The sequence below is a fragment of the Bubalus bubalis genome, chromosome 14 (genome assembly GCF_019923935.1).
Source record: "Bubalus bubalis isolate 160015118507 breed Murrah chromosome 14, NDDB_SH_1, whole genome shotgun sequence".
NCBI classification, from domain to species: Eukaryota; Metazoa; Chordata; class Mammalia; order Artiodactyla; family Bovidae; genus Bubalus; species Bubalus bubalis.
Window position 1 is genome coordinate 28576352 of NC_059170.1, and position 18306 is coordinate 28594657.

The 18306-nt window shown below is 55.8% G+C and overlaps 1 protein-coding gene across 2 annotated transcripts; it reads left to right on the forward strand.

Annotated features, from left to right (window-relative positions):
* Nucleotides 1-7467: 7467 nt before the first annotated feature.
* On the forward strand, nt 7468-18101 carry LSM14B (LSM family member 14B). Of its 2 annotated transcripts, XM_025263796.3 has the most exons (10): nt 7468-7744; nt 9668-9831; nt 10987-11122; nt 11856-11972; nt 14074-14241; nt 14474-14551; nt 14749-14910; nt 15261-15411; nt 16304-16489; nt 16970-18101. In XM_025263796.3, the coding sequence occupies exons 1-9, from the start codon at nt 7618-7620 to the stop codon at nt 16473-16475; spliced, it is 1275 nt and encodes a 424-aa protein (XP_025119581.2). In that variant the 5' UTR covers nt 7468-7617; the 3' UTR covers nt 16476-16489; nt 16970-18101. The 2 variants fall into 2 exon arrangements, with proteins under 2 accessions (XP_025119581.2, XP_025119582.2); XM_025263797.3 differs by lacking the exon at nt 11856-11972 and having other exon boundaries at nt 7469-7744.
* The last annotated feature ends 205 nt before the right edge of the window (nt 18102-18306 follow it).

The window sequence follows — 18306 nt, forward strand, 5'->3', positions numbered from 1 at the left end:
CCCTTCCCCCTGCAGTGGAAGCTCGGCATCCTAACCACTGGACCACCAGGGAAACCCCGGTTTGAAGGTTTGGAATGTTCTGGAATTATATAGTGGTGATGGCTGCACCACTCTGTGACTATACTAAACATCTCTGAACTGAACACCTTAAATGGGTGAATATTATGGTGTGTAAATAACACCTCAATAATGTTTCTAAACAAAGAAATGAATAAACAGACGTGAGTTCGGCACAGCCCAGTGTAGAGAGAGACCAGACTCTAGACCGCTGGCCCTGAGACTCCAGGGAGCATGATGAACACTATTTGTGAAAACACTTCCCTGAACCCAGGGAGACTCCCAAGGCAAACACGGTTCCCATGCTTGCTGCTTGGGAAAGACAAATATACACTCGTGGACGTCTGCGGTAGCTTGTGTGAGCAACTCCAACCATGGGGGTGTGTTTTTGGCACCGCCCACCCCCGCACACACCATCCAGCTGCTGGGACCTCCTGGAAAACCCAGAAGCAGCTCTGGGTAGAGGCATCTTCCTGGAGGAGAGCCTCCTCCTCAGCCCGGCCCATGGGCTGCCCCTCCCACCACACGCCTGCCTGCCTGGCTTGTGTGCATCACAGTGAGTGTCTGCCTCAGGGCCCAGGCTCTCCACAAACATGACTTCTTGCTGCCGAGCCTTTGTGTTCAGGGAGCTTCCAGCAGCCACAGAAAGGAAGGTTTGTAGTGTTAACAAAGTGGACCTTCATGAGCCAAAGTACCCATGGGCCCGGCAGGATGCTTCCCATCCACACTCCAGCCCCTCGCTGGGTAAGGGTGTCAGGACACAGCCGAGAAGCCCTCGGCTTGGCTCCAGAGCCCTGCAGTGACCACAGGCTTCAGGGGCTGGACCGTCTCTGCACGTGTGCGCAGTTGCGCTGTCTAGTCTGACTCTTGGCAACCCCATGGACTCTAGCCTGCCAGGCACCTCTGTCCCTGGAATTCTCCAGGCAAGAATACTGGAGTAGATTGCCATTCCCTTCTCCAGGGGATCTTCCAGTCCAGGGATCAAACCCCACCCCCATCCTCTGCGTTGGCAGGTGGATTCTTTACCATTGAGCCACCTGGGAAGCCCTCTACTGCTTATTTACACAACTTCATTCCTGGAGCTGTGGTTGTGTCACACCCGCACTCATGTATCATCAGCAGGTGCAAAGAAAAGCAGGTATTCAGCCTTGGAGTTGACAGGCGTTCACATTCTAGGACGCTCCCGGGAGGTCTCTGGGTTACTGTGGCAACGTCCTGGGCCGGCATCCTGCACTCTCTGCATGGGGTCAAGAGAGGGAAGATGAAGGAATGCCTTCCCCCCACCCTCTGCCAAGGTTCAGCTCAGGACAGCCTGCCCTGGGCACAGGCACAGCGGTTTCCTTGAGTGAGGAGAGGGCATCTGGTCTCTCCCCGGGGGGCTGAACAGGGAACGCCAGGAGGCAGGGTGTACATTCAGAAGCTGGAGGCTCAGATCAGAACCCCAGCCCGGCCACTTACTAGCCTGTTACCCTGGCTGAACATCTAGCCCAGGCTGGGTTCATCATCATTAGGCACCCCCTAGGCTGGGGGACCCCATCCTGACCTCCAACAGCCTGTGTGCATCGTGCAGGCCTGTGACTCCATACAGAGGATCAGAGCGTGGGTCCTTTGAGTCTCTTTCTCTCATGGCCCCGTCTATGTGACCATGGTCTGCTTACGTGTGGTGCCCAGATTGACCCAATCTCCTGCCAGCAGTCACCAGCTCTGCTGTGAGATCGCTCCAGAGCATCTGCTGCTAGACAGACACATGCATCACCATTGGGCCCTTAGAGACCTACTGATAAATAAAAACACCCCTTGCCATGTGCTCAGGGGAACACAGGGGACCCTCCCTACAGCCCCCTGCTCCACTGCCCACATCCCTTTTCTGAGCTCCCCTTGGGAACCACCAGGAGGCCAGGACTGGGTGGCTGGCATGGAGCACTGGCAGGTTCCCTACAAGCTGAGCCGGACAAACAGCAATGGTGCATGGGCCTCGTGCCAAACCTGCGTTGGACCCAGAGCCTGGCATAGGGCTCTTAGGGGATGGGGACAGGCCACCTGAATCGTGGGCCTGCCCATCACTGTGGCCGGTGGCTCACTACCCCAGAAGAATGTGGGCAGGAGATGCCCAGGGCACAAGGAAGGTGGTGATGTGGGAGGCACCAGGAATGGTGCCTCAGGGCTCTGCTTCTGGACAAGTTCCTTCTCCTCTCTGAAACCTGTCTTCCTCTCAACCTGCTCTCAGGAGTCAAATGCTCACCACTGACTTCTCTGGCCTGGACACCTCTTCTTCCTTGAGGTTGTGAGGGAGCCCAGGTGTATGGAAGGGGTGGGGGTGCCTTGTGGGATGGGTAGGGTGGGCCCAGCTGCTGATGCAGGGGGCCCGGGGACCTCAACCTCCTTCCACCCTCCCTGTGTGCATGGTGGGCCCTGGTCCCTAACAACCCTTTCTATCACCCTTCTCAGGGAGGCTCTGAGCATGCAGGCAGACGGGGGTGACCCAGGATGAGGTGTTACGAGGGTCCCTCCTGCTTGCTGGCCTGGTACTCACACTTTCCATCCTCAGAACATGAGCCACAACCTGGTCCCCACTTTTCACTAGAATGCTGGAGTCGGAGAGGTTAGGAGAACACAGCCAGGTCTGCCTGACCAGCCCTGAGTGGTGAGGGTGGCTAAGGGGTCCCGGGATGTGCCCCCTAAATCGTCCCTGGGTTCTTTTTTTTTTTTTTTTTTCCAAGTTTGCTGTCTTTTTTTTTTTTAGATTTATTTTTGGTTGCACTGAGTTTTCATTGCTTTGTGCGCGCTTTTTTTAGTTGCAGTGCACGAGGGCTTCTCTTGTGACTGAGAAGAGGCTCCAGGCACGCAGGCTTCAGCAGCTGTGCTGCACGGGCTTAGTTGCTCTGAGGCATGTTGAATCCTCTCAAACCAGGAATCGAATCCGTGTCCCCTGCACTGGCAGGTGGACTCCCAACCACTGGGCCACCAGGGAAGCCCGTTGATACTCAGGGACCAAGTGTCTGGGTCTGCCAGGGTCTCAACTCTGCTCACTGTCCCACCCAGCTGGACCTAGAAAGGCGGGCCAAGGCTGCTTAGCTAGGTCTGCTTCTTAACACATTATTTGGCTGCACTGGGTCTTAGCTGCAGCATGAAGGATCTTCAACCTTCACTGGGTCATGTGAACTCTAAGTTGCAACTTGTGGAATATAATTCCCTAACCAGGAATTGAACCTCTGCCTCCTGCATTGGGAGCACAGCATCTTAGCCACTGGACCACAAGGGAAGTCCCCAAGTACACTTCTGTTTACTCCCCACAGCATGCCTCATCACCAAGAGACTCAGCTGGGTAGATGGTAGGCTGCGAGAGGAGGAGAGGAGATGGGGAAGGGGTGGGGAGAGGGAGATGGAAGAGGAAGGAAGGGATGAAGGAGAAGGGAAAGGAGGGCAGGGGGCGTCCAAAGGTGAATGAACCTCAACCCACCAGAGCTCTGGGAGCCTCCAGGGAAAACAGCCCTGCAGGCCCCGGGGCAGGGAATGCACTTCCATTGGATTCACAGAGATGAGAACTTGAGGAGGACGCCTGGCTGTGCAGGATCAACCCTGCTCCTCTTGTCTTTACTCCCAGACCACAGAGGCCCTGAGCACACCTGTCCGGGGCTTCCCAACCCCTGGAATACTGCCTGGAAGACTCCCAGTAAGACTGCAAAACTCCCAAAGCCAGCCCCCTGCCCCTGACCCAGTCCACCTAACTCCTCAGCCCCCTCCTGGCTCCTCACTCTCTCTGAGCAATGTCTCCCTCTCAGAGGGTGGACATCTACCCTTCCCATGCGTGCATCAGGTCCTGGAGGAGAAGAGGGGACAGGCAAGGTCCTGCCTTGCTGGCACGTTCTCAGCTTCAGACCATAGACTCGATTCCTGCTTTATCTGTGACCACCTATCTATTACTAACAACTCATCTGTTCTGTTTTGCTGCTACTAAGCCATGTGCATGCGTGCTAAGTCACTTCAGTCCTATCTGACTCTGTGACTCCATGGACTGCTGCCCTCCAGGCTCCTTTGTCCATGGGATTCTCCAGGCAAGAATAATGGAGTGGGTTGTCATGACCTCCTCAGGGGAATCATCCCAACCAAGGATTGAACTTGTGTCTCCTGTGGCTCCTATATTGCAGGTAGCTTCTTTACCACTGAGCCACCGGGGAAGCCCCTACTAAGCCATAATACCTGTGAGGTCAGTGGCCAGGCCAGGTATTCTTTCTCAGTTGCCTATCAGTCACAAAGTGGCTTTCTATGGCAACTTGCCCCTCACCTGCTGCAGGACACAGGCGCCAGTGGAACCCTGGGCAGGGTTCTGTGCAGCTTCACACTAGTCCTTAGTAAGCGACATGTGTGTGAGCATGCTGAGTTTCTTCAGTCGTGTCTGATTCTTTGCAACCCTATGGACCGCAGCCCGCCAGGTTCCTCTGTCCATGGGATTCTCTAGGCAAGACTACTGGAGTGGGTTGCCACGCCGTTTTCCAGGGGATCTTCCTGACCCAGGGATCAAACCTGCATCTCTTGGGCATTGGCAGGCAGGTTCTTTACCACTAGCGCCACCTGGGAAGCCCTTAATAAGGGACACTGTCCTCCAAACACCAGGGCTTAGTGTGTGGCTCGTGGGTGCAGTGGAAACCTAGCCAGCCGCTTCTGCAGAGCCCCAGCACCTACCAAAAGCCCATCACAAACACCATTTTCTGGGGTCCTCACAGGCTCCTAGTGAGAGGAGCAGGACAGCTGTCATTTCCATCTGGCAAAAGGAGAAACTGAGGTAGGGAGTCCAATCTACCCAGAGTCTTCTGGGTTCTAAGCTCCTCTCTCTACATCCCAGGCTTCCCAGGTAGCCCAAGTGGTAAAGAACCCACCTGCCAATGCAGGAGACATGAGATGTGGATTCAATCCCTGGGCTGGGAAGATCCCCTGGAAGAGGAAATAGCAACTCACTCCAGTATTCCTGCCGGGAGAATCCCATGGACAGAGGAGCCTGGCTGAAGCGACTTAGCACGCACTACATCCCCAGGCTTGGGAGCCTAAGGCTTGGTGATGACTGAGCAGGTGGGCACTGTGGACCACTATTTAGGGTCGTGGGGCTGGAGGGGTGTGTCATTACTTGAGAAACAGACCATACTAATAGACTCCTGAGATATGTGCAGGCCCCACACAACTGCTCCCCCTCTCAGTCCTTTTGCAAGTGCCCTCCACTGTGGGCAGGATGCCAAGGAATGAATGACACAGCCAGCCTTCCTGGACCTGTGCGCCACGTGTATTTTTAGGCTCTGCCCTGCCATTTGCAGTGACTGATGTCCTCTGGGAACCAGCCGGCTGCACACTGGGAGCCCAGTTGTCTCTCTGAGGTCTCGGGCACTGCCCCTGCCCTGACCCTGGAGCTCATGACCTAACCCCCTGTCCACGGCTGAGTTGGCTCCTGATGGTGAATGCAGCCCCCACCCCTCCGCACCACCCCCCCACTTCCAGCTGCCCTGCACACACACAGCTGTGGCGAGATGTGTGAGCCACAGAACCTGTGACCTGGGGCAAGTCATGTTCTGGACCTGGATAGTGGCTGGGGGGGCATCAGCTGCACAGGGGACCCTAGGCCATATGGTCACTGAGGTGCTCAGGAGACCTGGGGGGCACTGTAGCACACAGGCACACCCTGGGGAAGACCATGCTGTGCTGAGGGAGAGCCCTGTGTCACGCTGATGGGCAGATGCCTCGAGGCCTGGAGACCTTTCTGGAGCTGGACTAGCCCAGGGGTCACCTCACCAGTGCACTTCCAGGAGCAGAGAAGCGCAGCTAAATCTCAGCAGTTAAACTTTGAATACTTTTTCATCTTGTCTTCTGCTTCTTCTCTGCTCCCTTTTCTCCAACCTAATACTGTTCTGTTGCGGGGTGCCTGTGGGACCAGGGGGTTCACAAGGGCAGGAGTCTGTGGCATCTGCAACCTCCGGGTCGCGTGGCCCTCCCATGCGGAGGCTCGGTTTCTTCTGTAATATGGGGAGTCAGAGCCGATGTGCATGGTGTGGTAAGGGGTTCACTGCGGTGGCTCTCACGTTTTCATTGGGCACTTAGCGCAAGCAACGCACTTTACATCTTGGTCAAGTACCCACTTAAATACGTGTACCTGAAATAAACGGTTCCCAGGGCCAGAGCACTCTTCCTGAGATGCTCTCCGCCTCATTCTGTTTCGTTTTTATAAAATGCTGGTCACCATTCATTAAGCTTTTACACGACCCAATACTGGCCTCTGATTTGATATCAAGAGAGACAGACCAAAAAAAAAAAAAAGAAGCAAGTGCAGACGTAACCACCCATGGAGTACAGGGCTGTGCAGGGAAGAGGGGTCTAGCGAACAGGAGGGGCGACCCGTTCCCCAGTTCACTGCGAGGCCTCCAGCCGGAGCCGGACAAGGCGGCAAGCAGGCCAGGTCAGGTGGGGCTCGGAGGCCCTGGTGGCGCGGCTGGGATTTATTTTAAGGGACACGGAACGCCACCGCAGGAGAGGGGGAGGGGCGGGATTAAAGGAGAAGATGCGCTCAGCATGTTATATTTAGCGGCCAACGCGCCGGAAGCGCTCGTTACCCGCAGTTACTACGGCGCCCCACGCGCGAGGGGCAGCCCCCACCCTAACCTCCTCGGCGGTGACCTTGATCCCCTGTCTTCTTCCGCCTGGGGAAGAGACCCTCCCCCTCTACCCTCCGCCTCCACCCCGCTGGCAATGATTATGGCCCGGCCTCCTACCTTCTACCCTCAAGGAAGAGACCTCCCCGGCCTCCCACCTTCACCCCGCGGTCAGTGACTCCGACTTCCGTGGTCAATGACCTCGGCCCCCCGTCACTCCCCGACGAAGGGAGCCCCCAATCTTCGCCCCTGGGGAACGGGAGAGTTGGGGCGCACGCTGGCCTTCCCGCCCAGGGCCGGGGAAAGATGTCCGGCAAGCTGCTGTAAAGGGGAAACAGCCGTGAACACTGTCCATTGGTTCCCTGCCCCTGGGTGGCGAGAAGATTAGCACGCACGGCAGGCAGAACTTGGCGCCCCGCCCCTTCGCCACACGTGTGCCCCGCCCCTCCCGCGCACGCGCGCTCCGCCCCGGCCGATTCCCACCCCTCCCCCAGTCCTGCCCGTCGTGTCTCGTGCTACCACCCTGCGGGGGCCCGCCGGGAGCCAGCCGAGAAGTGGGGCGGAAAGCAGGGGAAAGCCCGCCCGGGCTGGCGGGGCTGGCGGCGCTGGCTGCGCAGGCGCAGATCGCGGGCCCGCCCCCAGGCCGGCGGCACGGCCATATTTAAAGGGAGGCTGGCGAGGCGAGCCAATGGGGGACGAGCGTGTGGGGGCGGGGCGGGGCGGGGCGGCGCAGGCCCCGGATGTGGCTGCTGTGGCCCCTCCTCCCCCGCGCTCCCCTCAGAGCCCCCGGCCGCGCGCCGCCGCCGCTGGCTCGCAGGTCCCCGCGCAGGCCCTCGCGCGGCGGTGAGGCGGCGCCGAGGCCGAGGAGAGGGCGACGAGGCGACCGCGCGGAGGCGAGCGGGCCAGGCCCGGCTGGGCGGCCGCCGCCATGAGCGGCTCCTCGGGCACCCCGTACCTGGGCAGTAAGATCAGCCTCATCTCCAAGGCGCAGATCCGCTACGAGGGTATCCTCTACACCATCGACACGGACAACTCCACCGTGGCGCTCGCCAAAGGTAGCGCCCCGCGGCCGCCCCAACCGTCCGGCCCCCACCCCCCGCAACAGCCGGGCCCGCGCCCCCGCCCTACCCCCACCTCCGCCAGCGCGCCCCCTCCCCAGTCCCGCCTCACCCCCCCTTGGCGCCCCTCCCCCGCCCCCTGGCGCGCCCCCGCATCCGGTCCGCGCCCCCTGGGGCGCCCCCGGCCTCCGCCCCTCTCCCGTCGCAGCCCTCCGGGGCTGGACCCGCACAATGGGCTCCCCCGGCCCCGGAGGCGGCGTAATTGTAAGCCGCAGCCCAGCGCTGCCCGGAGTTGGGGTGGGGAGGTGGGGGCGGGTCCAGCACCCGCGGCGCCGCCCCCCGTTCTCCTTGGTGGCGTAGCCCACCTCTGCAGGTGGGGGCTCGGCGTTGTTGGGGTTGCCTGCCCTAGGGCCGAGGGGGCCGCGGGCGCCGAGAAAACCTAGTCCCTGGGGGGAGGGGAGGGGAAGGGAGGGATGGGGGGGCGGGCAGACCCGAGTCTCCCCGGGCCTCTCCGGGACGCTGTGGGGGCGGGGGGTAAGAAAACGACTCCTGCAAGCCCTTCTGGAACCTATTAAGCAGCTGGGGCCTTGAGCCTGAACAAATACCACGTCTTAATGGATTCTCCTGCCAGGATAAGAGCATCGGTTGGCGGCTAGGTGCTCCGTTTGAAAGCGCCTTCCTACTTTAATTCAGACGTTCGGTCTGTGGGTTTATCCTTTGGTGACAGACCCCTCCCTGCGGGCGCTGGTATCCCCACTGAAGTCCTGGGAGACTAGGGAAAAGATGGCTGCATTGTGCCTCTGCTGGAGCCCAGAGTCTTTCTGAGTGTGTTGAGGCAGGAGATGGCCTCAAAGTTCCTTTGTCTTCATTCTCCGGGAAGGTAACTAGTGTGGTTCCCCTGCCTCTTAGAAGTGCTGCGTGCAGCCAGGTCTGCAGAAGCCCCGTGTGGTTGGTGGGTCTTATTAAGCCAAGGACATTGTGCTGGGCTTCAAGGGTCAAGGTGCAGCGCCCACGCTCCTGTGTTAGAGCCCCAGGCCTTGAGGTCGCAGTCAGTTCCCAGCTCTGGGAATAGCTTCTCTAAAGACTGGTAGTTAAGTTTTTGGATGGACGCGTTGCTCCAGGAGGTGTTGATACAAGTAGTATTAGTATTGTGTTAGTATAAGTACTAATTTGTAATAGTACTAACTAGTATTAGTATTATAAGGTTATATTGTCATTTGTACTTTTGACTGAATTTGGCCTGAGACCCTGGTTGGAAAACCTGAGGCCCAGAGTAGTGCCTGGTCCTCAGTGTGCTCAAATTAGTTAGAGGCAGCCTCAAGCCCATCTGTGCCTCAGAGATCCCAGGAGGAGACACTTGCTTGGGCTCCTTGAACCCTGCCATTAGGGGTTAACCCCCTAGGAAGTTGCTCTAGGAGACAGTGACACTGCTGGTGGGCGTCCGTGTTCAGGGCCCCCCTCTCCCATTGTTTCTCTACCAGCTCCTCCCAGGCTGGTTGTGGACAGAAGGGTGGGGATAGCACTCAACCCACAGCTTTTCTCCGTTGAAAACAGACTCCCCTGGGCTGATGTGAAGTTTCAATCAAAAAGCAGCTTTGGGGCCGTTTAATCTGCTAAGTCAGATGTGAATGGGGGTTCTGCAAACCAGACGACTCATTTTGTGAGAGTGCTGGCTTGTATTTGAAAGTGAGAACATTGAGCTTCATGAATCTTTCCTTGTCCTTTGTGACCTAGAACTTTTTGGAGCTTCGACAGCTGGGGTCTTGTCAGTTGATAATGGGGTCTTCTCCATTGATAATTGGGGGTGGGTATTAGTTGAAACGTGGAAACTGGGTGCTGTGGATGGCTCCTAGGAGGGGACTGATTGAATGCACTTGGTTGAGGACAACAAATTAACCCTTCTTTTTCTCAACCCCTAAGTGAGGTCCTTTGGTACTGAAGACCGTCCCACAGATAGGCCTGCTCCCCCTAGAGAGGAGATTTATGAGTACATCATCTTCCGGGGAAGTGATATCAAAGATATTACTGTGTGTGAACCTCCGAAAGCTCAGCACACGCTCCCTCAGGATCCTGCTATCGTTCAAGTAAGTGCCTCTCTGTATTTCTGTTGTGGGCATTGTTTCTAAGAGCTGCTGGTTTCCAAGTGGAACTTGGTGTCGTCTGGCCAGAGTGTTCAACTCAAAGAATGATCTTTTTATGAAAAGTAGCTGAATTTTCGTCTAGGCGGTTGGTGTTCTGTGGGAGGTCTTAACCTCCTCTAGCACGCAGTGGGGTGTACTGAAGAGGGAGGCGGGTGTGCTGGGAAGGGTGGGGGCGAGATGCTTCTAGGGGAAATTACTGATATGCACCTGGGGGCTTGTCCTTAGTGTCGGGTTGGGTAAGCCTGTAGCCCCAGTGGCGTGCTATGAGCAGCAGAGACGTTTGGAGGGACGTGGGTCAGCGGAACTCGCTCTTTCCACACTGTCCAGGTGTTGTATTCAGAGTTGCAGAACATTGACGTTGCAGGTCTCACACCACATGCCTGCCTGCTGCGTTAGGGCATTTGCCCTGGATTACTAGGGAGCCCAGGGGTCCCTAGTAATCCCTTTCTTGACTTGTAAGAAGTTTACAAGTCCCTTTCTTGATTTGTAAACTTCGACAGTCACTGACTCTAATGGGGTTCACACTGCAGGAGGCTCTGGGGCTGAGCGTGCCCCCTGGGAGGTAGGAGCTTGCACTCTGGGCTGTGGAGCCCGTAAAGAAGCCCCAGGCCAGACTTTGGAAAGGTTTGGAATGAGCATCCCTAGGAAGCTGAGAAGAAGAAAGTACCTGAGCAAGTCCTGAGAGACAGCAGGGCCCAGGCACCAGTCTGCCTGAAGGTGGGGAGCCAGAGAGGAGACGAGTAAAGACAGTTCCCTAGTAGCACAGCTGGGCCCCTGAATGTTGGGGGAAGGGCCTAGTCGATGCCCCTGGTCCTCTGAGTTTCTGGTCATAGGCAGCGGGGGGCCATTAGAGGGGTTCATAGCATTAGGAGAAGATCGTGTTAGAATTTCGTAGACTGGTGGAGCTGGGGATAAAGTATGGAAAGGGCAGTTCTGAGCTCCCTGAGGCCATCTTGGAGGCTCATGCTCCTCGGTGCCACCTCAGCCTCTGCGAACACAGGCTGACAGCCTGGCTGCCTTTGCTGGTCTGCACGGTGCTCTCCAGGCAGGGTGACGGGAGGCCTTGTGCTGCTCTCACCTGTGTGTCTCGTTGCTCAGTCTTCCCTGGGCTCGGGCTCGGCCTCCTCCTTCCAGCCACACGTGCCTTACAGCCCCTTCCGAGGGATGCCGCCCTACAGCCAGCTGGCCGCCAGCTCCCTGCTTAGCCAGCAGTATGCCGCTTCCTTGGGTTTAGGTGAGTAACCTTTGCCACCTGTGAACTGCCTGAGCTGTGACATCCAGGAGGTGGGCACAGACCCTGGTGGTGGGGACACTGTATTCTTGTCACATGCAGATTGTAGTGCACACTGCGTAATGAACCTTTCTCAGTGCCCCTTCAGCTAGTGAGAAATTAGTAATTCCTCAAATGAGTGAGAGAGGCAGCAGTATGAGTTTTGAAACAGATGAATTGAATCAGAATTCCTTTAGAATAGCCTGTGTCTGGGTGGAAGTTGTGGTACGTCTGCTTCAAGGAAGAAATAACTGATATGTGTAATTACAGATGAGTTCTAACCACTTACACATTTGTCAGCCTATAAATATAAAAGTTAAGTGCAACACCCACCTATTCTATCCTTTTATCATTCTCCTGTCAGTGCTTTGCTCAAAAAGTGAAATTTCCCCCACGGCTCAGTAAGTTCTCCTCTACACGCATAGACTGAGGCTTACCTGGCCATAGGTTTGCAGTGTATTCAGACCACAGAGTTGCAGGCATTGCCTGCTTCGCTCATGAGTCACGCTTGTAAGAATCCTGCCGTCTTGACCACTGCTCCTGCAGTGCAGGAGCCCTTCTCACCTGGCTTCCTCTTCTAGGTGAGGCTTGTGTGAACAAAGTGCCCTGTGAAAGAGCCTGCTGGGTGCGAGCGGAGTCTCTCCTTACTCACCTATGTGCTTTCTTGTTTGCTCTTGTCTCCTTTATCTTCTTTTAGAGAAGTTGGTAAGCCCTCCAGCCTCAGCCGCGGCTTCCAGCCCTAGTTCTTCTCCATCTCCACAACCTGTTTCAGAGCTTGACATGTCCTCAGAGCCACACCAGCTCACTTCCAAGGGTAACAGCAGTTTTGGAGAACTGCATGCCGTGTTGCGAGCTAAGAGCGAGGGGTAAACCAGTAGTAGCCCAGAATGATGGTAGCTGTAGCAAATAACTTGCTGAGCCCATGGGTCAGTTCAAGTGCTTCTGTGTGGTTCTGCACGCGGTCCTGGAGTAATGACTCCATGTTTTAAATGACTGATTAGAAAGAACCGGCAGTGCACTTTGTTCACTTGTCCTGAGTCCAGGGCCTGTTTTCACCTATTCCGTATTACCTCTGCTCAGAAGGCCCTTTTCTGGGGTTTCTGTTGGGGAAGTCTGCAGGGCGATCGCCTGCTGCTCTGGGATCCGTGTGGCACTTTCCTCACCACCCAGGGCATGAGGAATCGGGGGCCTCAGATATCTTTGGGGAAAGAAGCACCATTAAAATTGGGTGGCCAACCTGAGCTGTGGACCAGGTGAACAGTGGGCCTGATCCCTGGCTTATTAACACTGGTTGTGCACCCTGTCTGCCGGGTGCCTGCACATGTGGGAGTTCCTTGACCTTTCTGGGTCTCCTTCACCAGCAATCTGACTCGAGAGCGCTGTGTGCCACCCTCACCATTGCAGAGACTCGGTCCAAGATGGTACCTGGGGCTTCCGTAACAGCCCACAACTACTGTCAGTCTGTTAACCTGCTTGTGTTGCGTTCCTGCATGGATGCCAGAGGATCTGAGCTATGGCTGCAGTGATGGTTTTTCTCCATTTAAAAATTGCCTGAGATAGTTGGTGGTTGTCGCACAGAGTCAGACACGACTGAAGTGACTTAGCAGCAGTAGCAGCAGGGGTCTTTACTCAGAACTGCTCTAAGGGCAAGATAGTTTGAGTGGTCTGTTTTTGTGAAAGGTAAACAAGCCCAAGGTTCTTGCCCAGTCTGGTTACAGTGTGAGTAGGACAACAGCTGTGTCTTGTTGTGGGAAGGCCATGCTCAGTGACGTGATTGTCAGAGAAAGTGGTCTAGGTTAATTAATGCCATCACAGAGAACACTTAGAAGTACCGGCATGGAGACTTCCCTGGTAGTCCAATGGTTAAGAATTCGCGCTTCCCCTGGAGGAGGCACAGGTCTGATCCCTGGTCAGGAAACTAAGATCCTACATGCTTTGTGGTGTGGCCAAAATAAAAAGTACCTGTGTGTAGGGCCTGGCTTCTGAGTACTTCTGATCTTTACAAGGAATTTCTCAGTCGTTTCTGTTGTGTTTGCAACAGAAGGTAGACTGTCCTGTGTTCCCGTGCGCTGGGCTGCTCCTCCGAACAGTTACTCCATAGTTAGGATTCATTCTGTCTCAGAAGTCTGTGCACCTCCACCTAGTCTTCAGCTGTCTGTTGCAACAGTGCCCACAGGAACGTGGGAGGGGAGACGGCCTGACCTCCCCCTCTGGCCTCCTCTTATGGCTGAGCCCCTCCTGTGAACTGGGAATTCTGCCAAGACTGGCTTCCGAGGCTTCTCTTCTGCCCTCAGGCCTGGGGATGCCTCGGGGTGGGGAAAGATTCCTGCAGTGCTTGCTCCAAGGGCAGCCTGGGAACCCTGGGGGCTCTTAAAACGAGCCTTCACGGGAGGAGTGCAGGCTGTCACTTCTCTGTAGTCAGCTCTCATCGCTTCATCCTTATTTTATTGTGCCTTAAGCAAAAATGACCATGTTCTAGCATTTTTAACTTCAAAGGCTGACCATTGCATTTTGTGGAAGATGCCAGACTGAGATGGTTCTTGTCCAGGAGGGCCCAGAGTGAAACACATTCTTAGACCATGAATTCACCAGTATCTCAGGACTGTCGAGCCCCCATGGGGTTAGAGCTTATGTGGTTTGGGGGAAGCGTTTTCTAAGGCACTTGAGAGGTGTTCGTGGTGGTAGGGGTTTCCCTCCTCGGGGTGCCCTAACTAGGGGAGCCTGCTGGCTTTGTTGCTGCCTAGACTCAGTGCAGGGAATGGTACAGGTCAGGGCTGTGCTGCGTTTGGTACAATTTCTCAAGGCGGTTGCCTTCCTCTCCTGCCTTACTCGCCAGCTGGGAGACAAGTATCGGGGTGCGGGGTGTGAGGCTTGCTCCTTTTCTCCATTTTTAAATCCTTGTCTCCTCAACTCAGGAGCCAGCTTTCCGTCTGTCTCAGTCAGCAAGAGCCCCATGGTGGAGCAGGCCGTCCAGACTGGATCCCTTGATAACTTGAACTCCAAGAAGCTGTTACCTGGCAAGGGCACTGTGGGCATGCAGCTCAACGGGCGCCCGGCCCCACCCAGCACCAAGGCCACCACCGGTACTTAACTGCTCTCTCCCTTGGTCTTTATTCATGTTCTCATAGGCACAGTGCTTCCTGGGGGGGGGGTCTCTATTTTTTTAACTAGATCCCCCAGCCCCTCACCTCACAAGCCCTATAGGCTTTGCAGGGCAGCCTCTTGCCACATGTCCCCTGGGGGTGCCGCCTACATCCCTTGCTGGGCTTTGCTTCTGCGGGCGCTGGCCTTAAACTCTTTCCTTTTGCGCCTTAGATATAGCTCAGCCAGCAGCTGTGCAAACTCAAGGGCAGGTGAACGACGAGAACAGAAGACCTCAGAGGAGGCGCTCAGGTAACAGCTGTTGCCATTTAGAGTTCTGGGGAGCCGTGCTCTGCTCGCTGCTCCTGCCTGCTTCTCGTGGGTGACAGTTTCAGGGGGCCGGGTTCAGCGGTGGCTTCCATGTATTCTGTCCCTCTTGGTCTACTGTTTGACGTTGAGCAATGTTGGGTTAGTGGCTTACCAGCCAAGGCCACCCTTTCTTCTCACAGGGAACAGACGAACAAGGAACCGCTCCAGAGGGCAAAGCCGTCCAACTAACATCAAGGAAAACACAATCAAGTTTGAAGGTGACTTTGATTTTGAGAGTGCAAATGCCCAGTTCAACCGAGAAGAGCTGGACAAGGAATTTAAGAAGAAACTGAATTTTAAAGGTCTGAAAATTTGCCCTCCCCGCAGGACTGTCCATAGAGTGGGTCAAAGAAAGACAGCTGGGGGTAGGGGGCAGCTGGGAATGGTGGTCAGTGGGAAAGCTTGCCTGTCATATAAGGAATTCCTGGCAAGGAGAGGAGTCTGGAGCGGGGACAAGAGCAGATTGCAGGGCCTGAGGCAGTGCGGGGTGAAAGAGACCAGCCCTGAGGAGCAGAAGAGCTTTAACTCAGTGCAGAACACTCTGGGCGTTTCCCCAAGCCTCAGTCAGCTGGAGTGGCCCAGTGGGGATCTGTCCTGGGAAAAGGGGCTTGGTTTGCTCCCTGGCATCTCAGTGTTCTGCTTCTCTGTGCAGATGACAAGGCTGAGAAAGGGGAAGAGAAGGACCTGGCCGTGGTGACCCAGAGTGACGAGGCCCCTGCTGAGGAGGACCACTTGGGGCCCAACTGCTACTATGACAAATCCAAGTCCTTCTTTGACAATATCTCCTCTGAACTCAAAACCAGGTTGGGGATCTGAGGGACCAGGCAAGGCCTCGGGGAGCTGGTGTGGAGGTGGTGTACCTGTGCCCTTGAGACTGGGGCATGCTCCCATGGAGACCAAACCCAGATCTCAGGTTCAGGGCAGATCTCTGGGGCCCCCATTCACAGTTTTACCATCATGCATACAGTAGCCCCAGTGGCGCCATCAGTAGATGGGGGCCTGGGAGCCCTGGCGGTCACTGGTGCTAGAGTGATCTGACCCAGGTCCAGGCCCCTCTTTGCTCAGCTGCCCTTTCCAACCATCAGGGTGGGAGTGGAAAATGCTCCCCACTGGTACTGCTGATGTTCAGTTCTGTACCACCTTGCCTGGGCCTGCTTCCTGGTCTGACCTTGCTGGCTTGAGGCCTTTGCCACCTAGGCAGCTGGCATGGGTGTCCACGGTTTTCTTAAACCTGATGGCTTGAGGCCGGGGACTCGTATGTGCTTTGTTTTTAGTACCCAACTGCTGATGTCTAGGTGCTGCCCAGGAACATGCTAGACAGTAAATGGAGTCTGTAGGATGAGCATGGTGTGGACACACTCAGGTCCCTTCGTTACTCAAGTGGAGTAGTGGGCGCTGGGGGTGCAGCAGAAAGGAAAGGAAGAGGTTCTTGTCTTCCCTCACCCTGAGCACACAGCAGTCTTGTGCTGGCCTTAAGAGGTTGCAGGTGTGAGAGACCCGTCCAGTGGGAAACAGGCCTGGGAACCCTTGCAGTGCAGAGGCTCCGGCTCCACGGTCCTGACTGGATTGCCGCTGCCCCCACCCCCCCGCCCCCCATGGCTCCAGTGATGAGTCACCATCTGTCCTCCTTCCTCCCCAGGCTGTGTGAGGAGCTGCCTGCTGCAGTCAGTTTCACGTTCTTTGTTTGTGGTTCAGTTCCAGGCGGACAACATGGGCTGAGGAGAGGAAGCTCAACACGGAGACCTTTGGAGTGTCAGGGAGGTTCCTCCGAGGCCGTAGTTTCCGGGGTGGATTTCGAGGGGGCAGGGGCAACGGTGCAACCCGCCGTAACCCGACTTCCCACAGAGCTGGGACCGGCAGGGTGTAACGAGGCAGCCAAAGGTAAGTGAGGGGGTTTCGTGATCCTTTAGCATCATGGCCCAGACTGGGCCCCGTAATCTTAATGAATCACTTCGGGGGCTCTTAGGGACGGTGAGACTCAGGCCCCAGGTTGTCAAAGTGAGGGTCCAGGCACAGAAGGGTGGGGTGTTTCCTCCTCTAGTGTGGTCAATCAGGAGAGATGATTACAAGCTGGGACTAGCCCCAGCCTGGCCCTGCAGTGCCCCCAAGTCTGCATCTTTAACTAGGTCAAGGGATCACGTGTGCCCCTTGGGGTCTGGATGGCATGTGAACTGCAGGTGGGACCTGGAGCTGCCTCCCGACCCCCAGTGTGGACAAAAACAATGACCTCAAGTTGTGTTGGCTGACATGGGGTCGGGGGAAGGTTGAGTAGCCCATTCTTCATTGGAGGCCAAGGTGTGCTGGGCTTGGGCTGGGGAGCTGCCTGGTAAGACACTAACCAGGTGTCATGTCTTCTCGAAGGCTCTTGCTGAAGCGGCACGGGTGCCAGGCCGTGTCTACGAGGACGATGGAGAACGCTGCACTTACTGGGGGAGACGTGGTCACTTCGTTTACTGAGTTTGGAAAGTTCCACACTACTTCTTAAGTTTTGGACTGAACTTGGATGTGGTCTGGGTTAGAACCTCTTGTTTGGGGAAGTGTACATGGGAAACCGCTTCGAGGTGTCCTAGCCTATTTTTCCTTTTAGTTGTGCACAGCCTGATTCTAAGGTTTTGGTGTTCTGCAGAAAGGTTCTGGAGCGAAAGCGTGATGCTCATTTTGTGACCTTTCTTGGACAGCTTTGACTTTAAGGTGGAACCAAATTTCATTTGGCAAATGCAGCAGCCAAATGCATCTCTGTAACTCAACTGGCCACAGGTGCTGTTGGCCTGGCACCCTCACTGCCACAGGTGGGGCCCAGGAGCCGGGCACGGCCAGCACAGGGGCATGTGGGGGCGGGTGGGCCTAGGGCAGGGGAAGTGCGGTGTCCCACAGATCATGTTGTATAAGCAAAGCAGATGACCCTGACATCCCAAGGGGCAATGTCAAGGTAGGGGCTGGCTGGTGGGGTTGGGGTGGGGGGCTCCTGGTGGTGAGCTGTCACTTGGAGCATGGCTTCTGTAGGAATCGGGGTCGGGGTAAACACCCAGGACAAGCCCCTCGGTGGCGTGCCTGTCCTCACCAGACCCTGACCTGGGCCAGTCAGTGTTGGACTCAGGCCGAACGCTGTTCGGTGTCTCATCCACTTGGAAATGAGCCAGTCTTTTTTTGCGAGGTCGATTGACCGAGAGCATATTTCTTCTCAGTTGTAAATAGTTCCATGTTTTTGTTTTACTGGTAGGTGGAGGGGAGGGTGGGAAATAAATTCGTTGCATGAGACCTTTAGTAGAAGCATGTTCCCTCTGACAGGGCATTGTGATGAACATAAGCACCTTGGTAACTAAATCCCTTTAAGTAGGTATAAAGGTTTTAGTTCTGTATTACGTTACTGTAAAAGCTTAGGTTTATTTTTGTAGGACTTCATGGCTAAGAATTAGAGCATAGCAATGGGGGTTGCTCTGTTGGAGTAATGTAAACTTGTAATTATAAATAAACACGCAAACCTTTAAAACTCTTCTCTTGCTCTAGAAATAGTCCTGTTGACTCTGTTGCCTAAATTACATCAGGGTTAACATGCCTGTCCCACATGCATGCTGTGCGTGTGCGTTCAGGCCTTGAGCTGGTCAGGTCTCTGGGGACACCTGGTGCTGTGAGCAAGACCTGGTCAGTCTGGGTGTGGGCTGTCAGCCAGGCCCTTCTGGGGTGAGTGATCCTGCTCT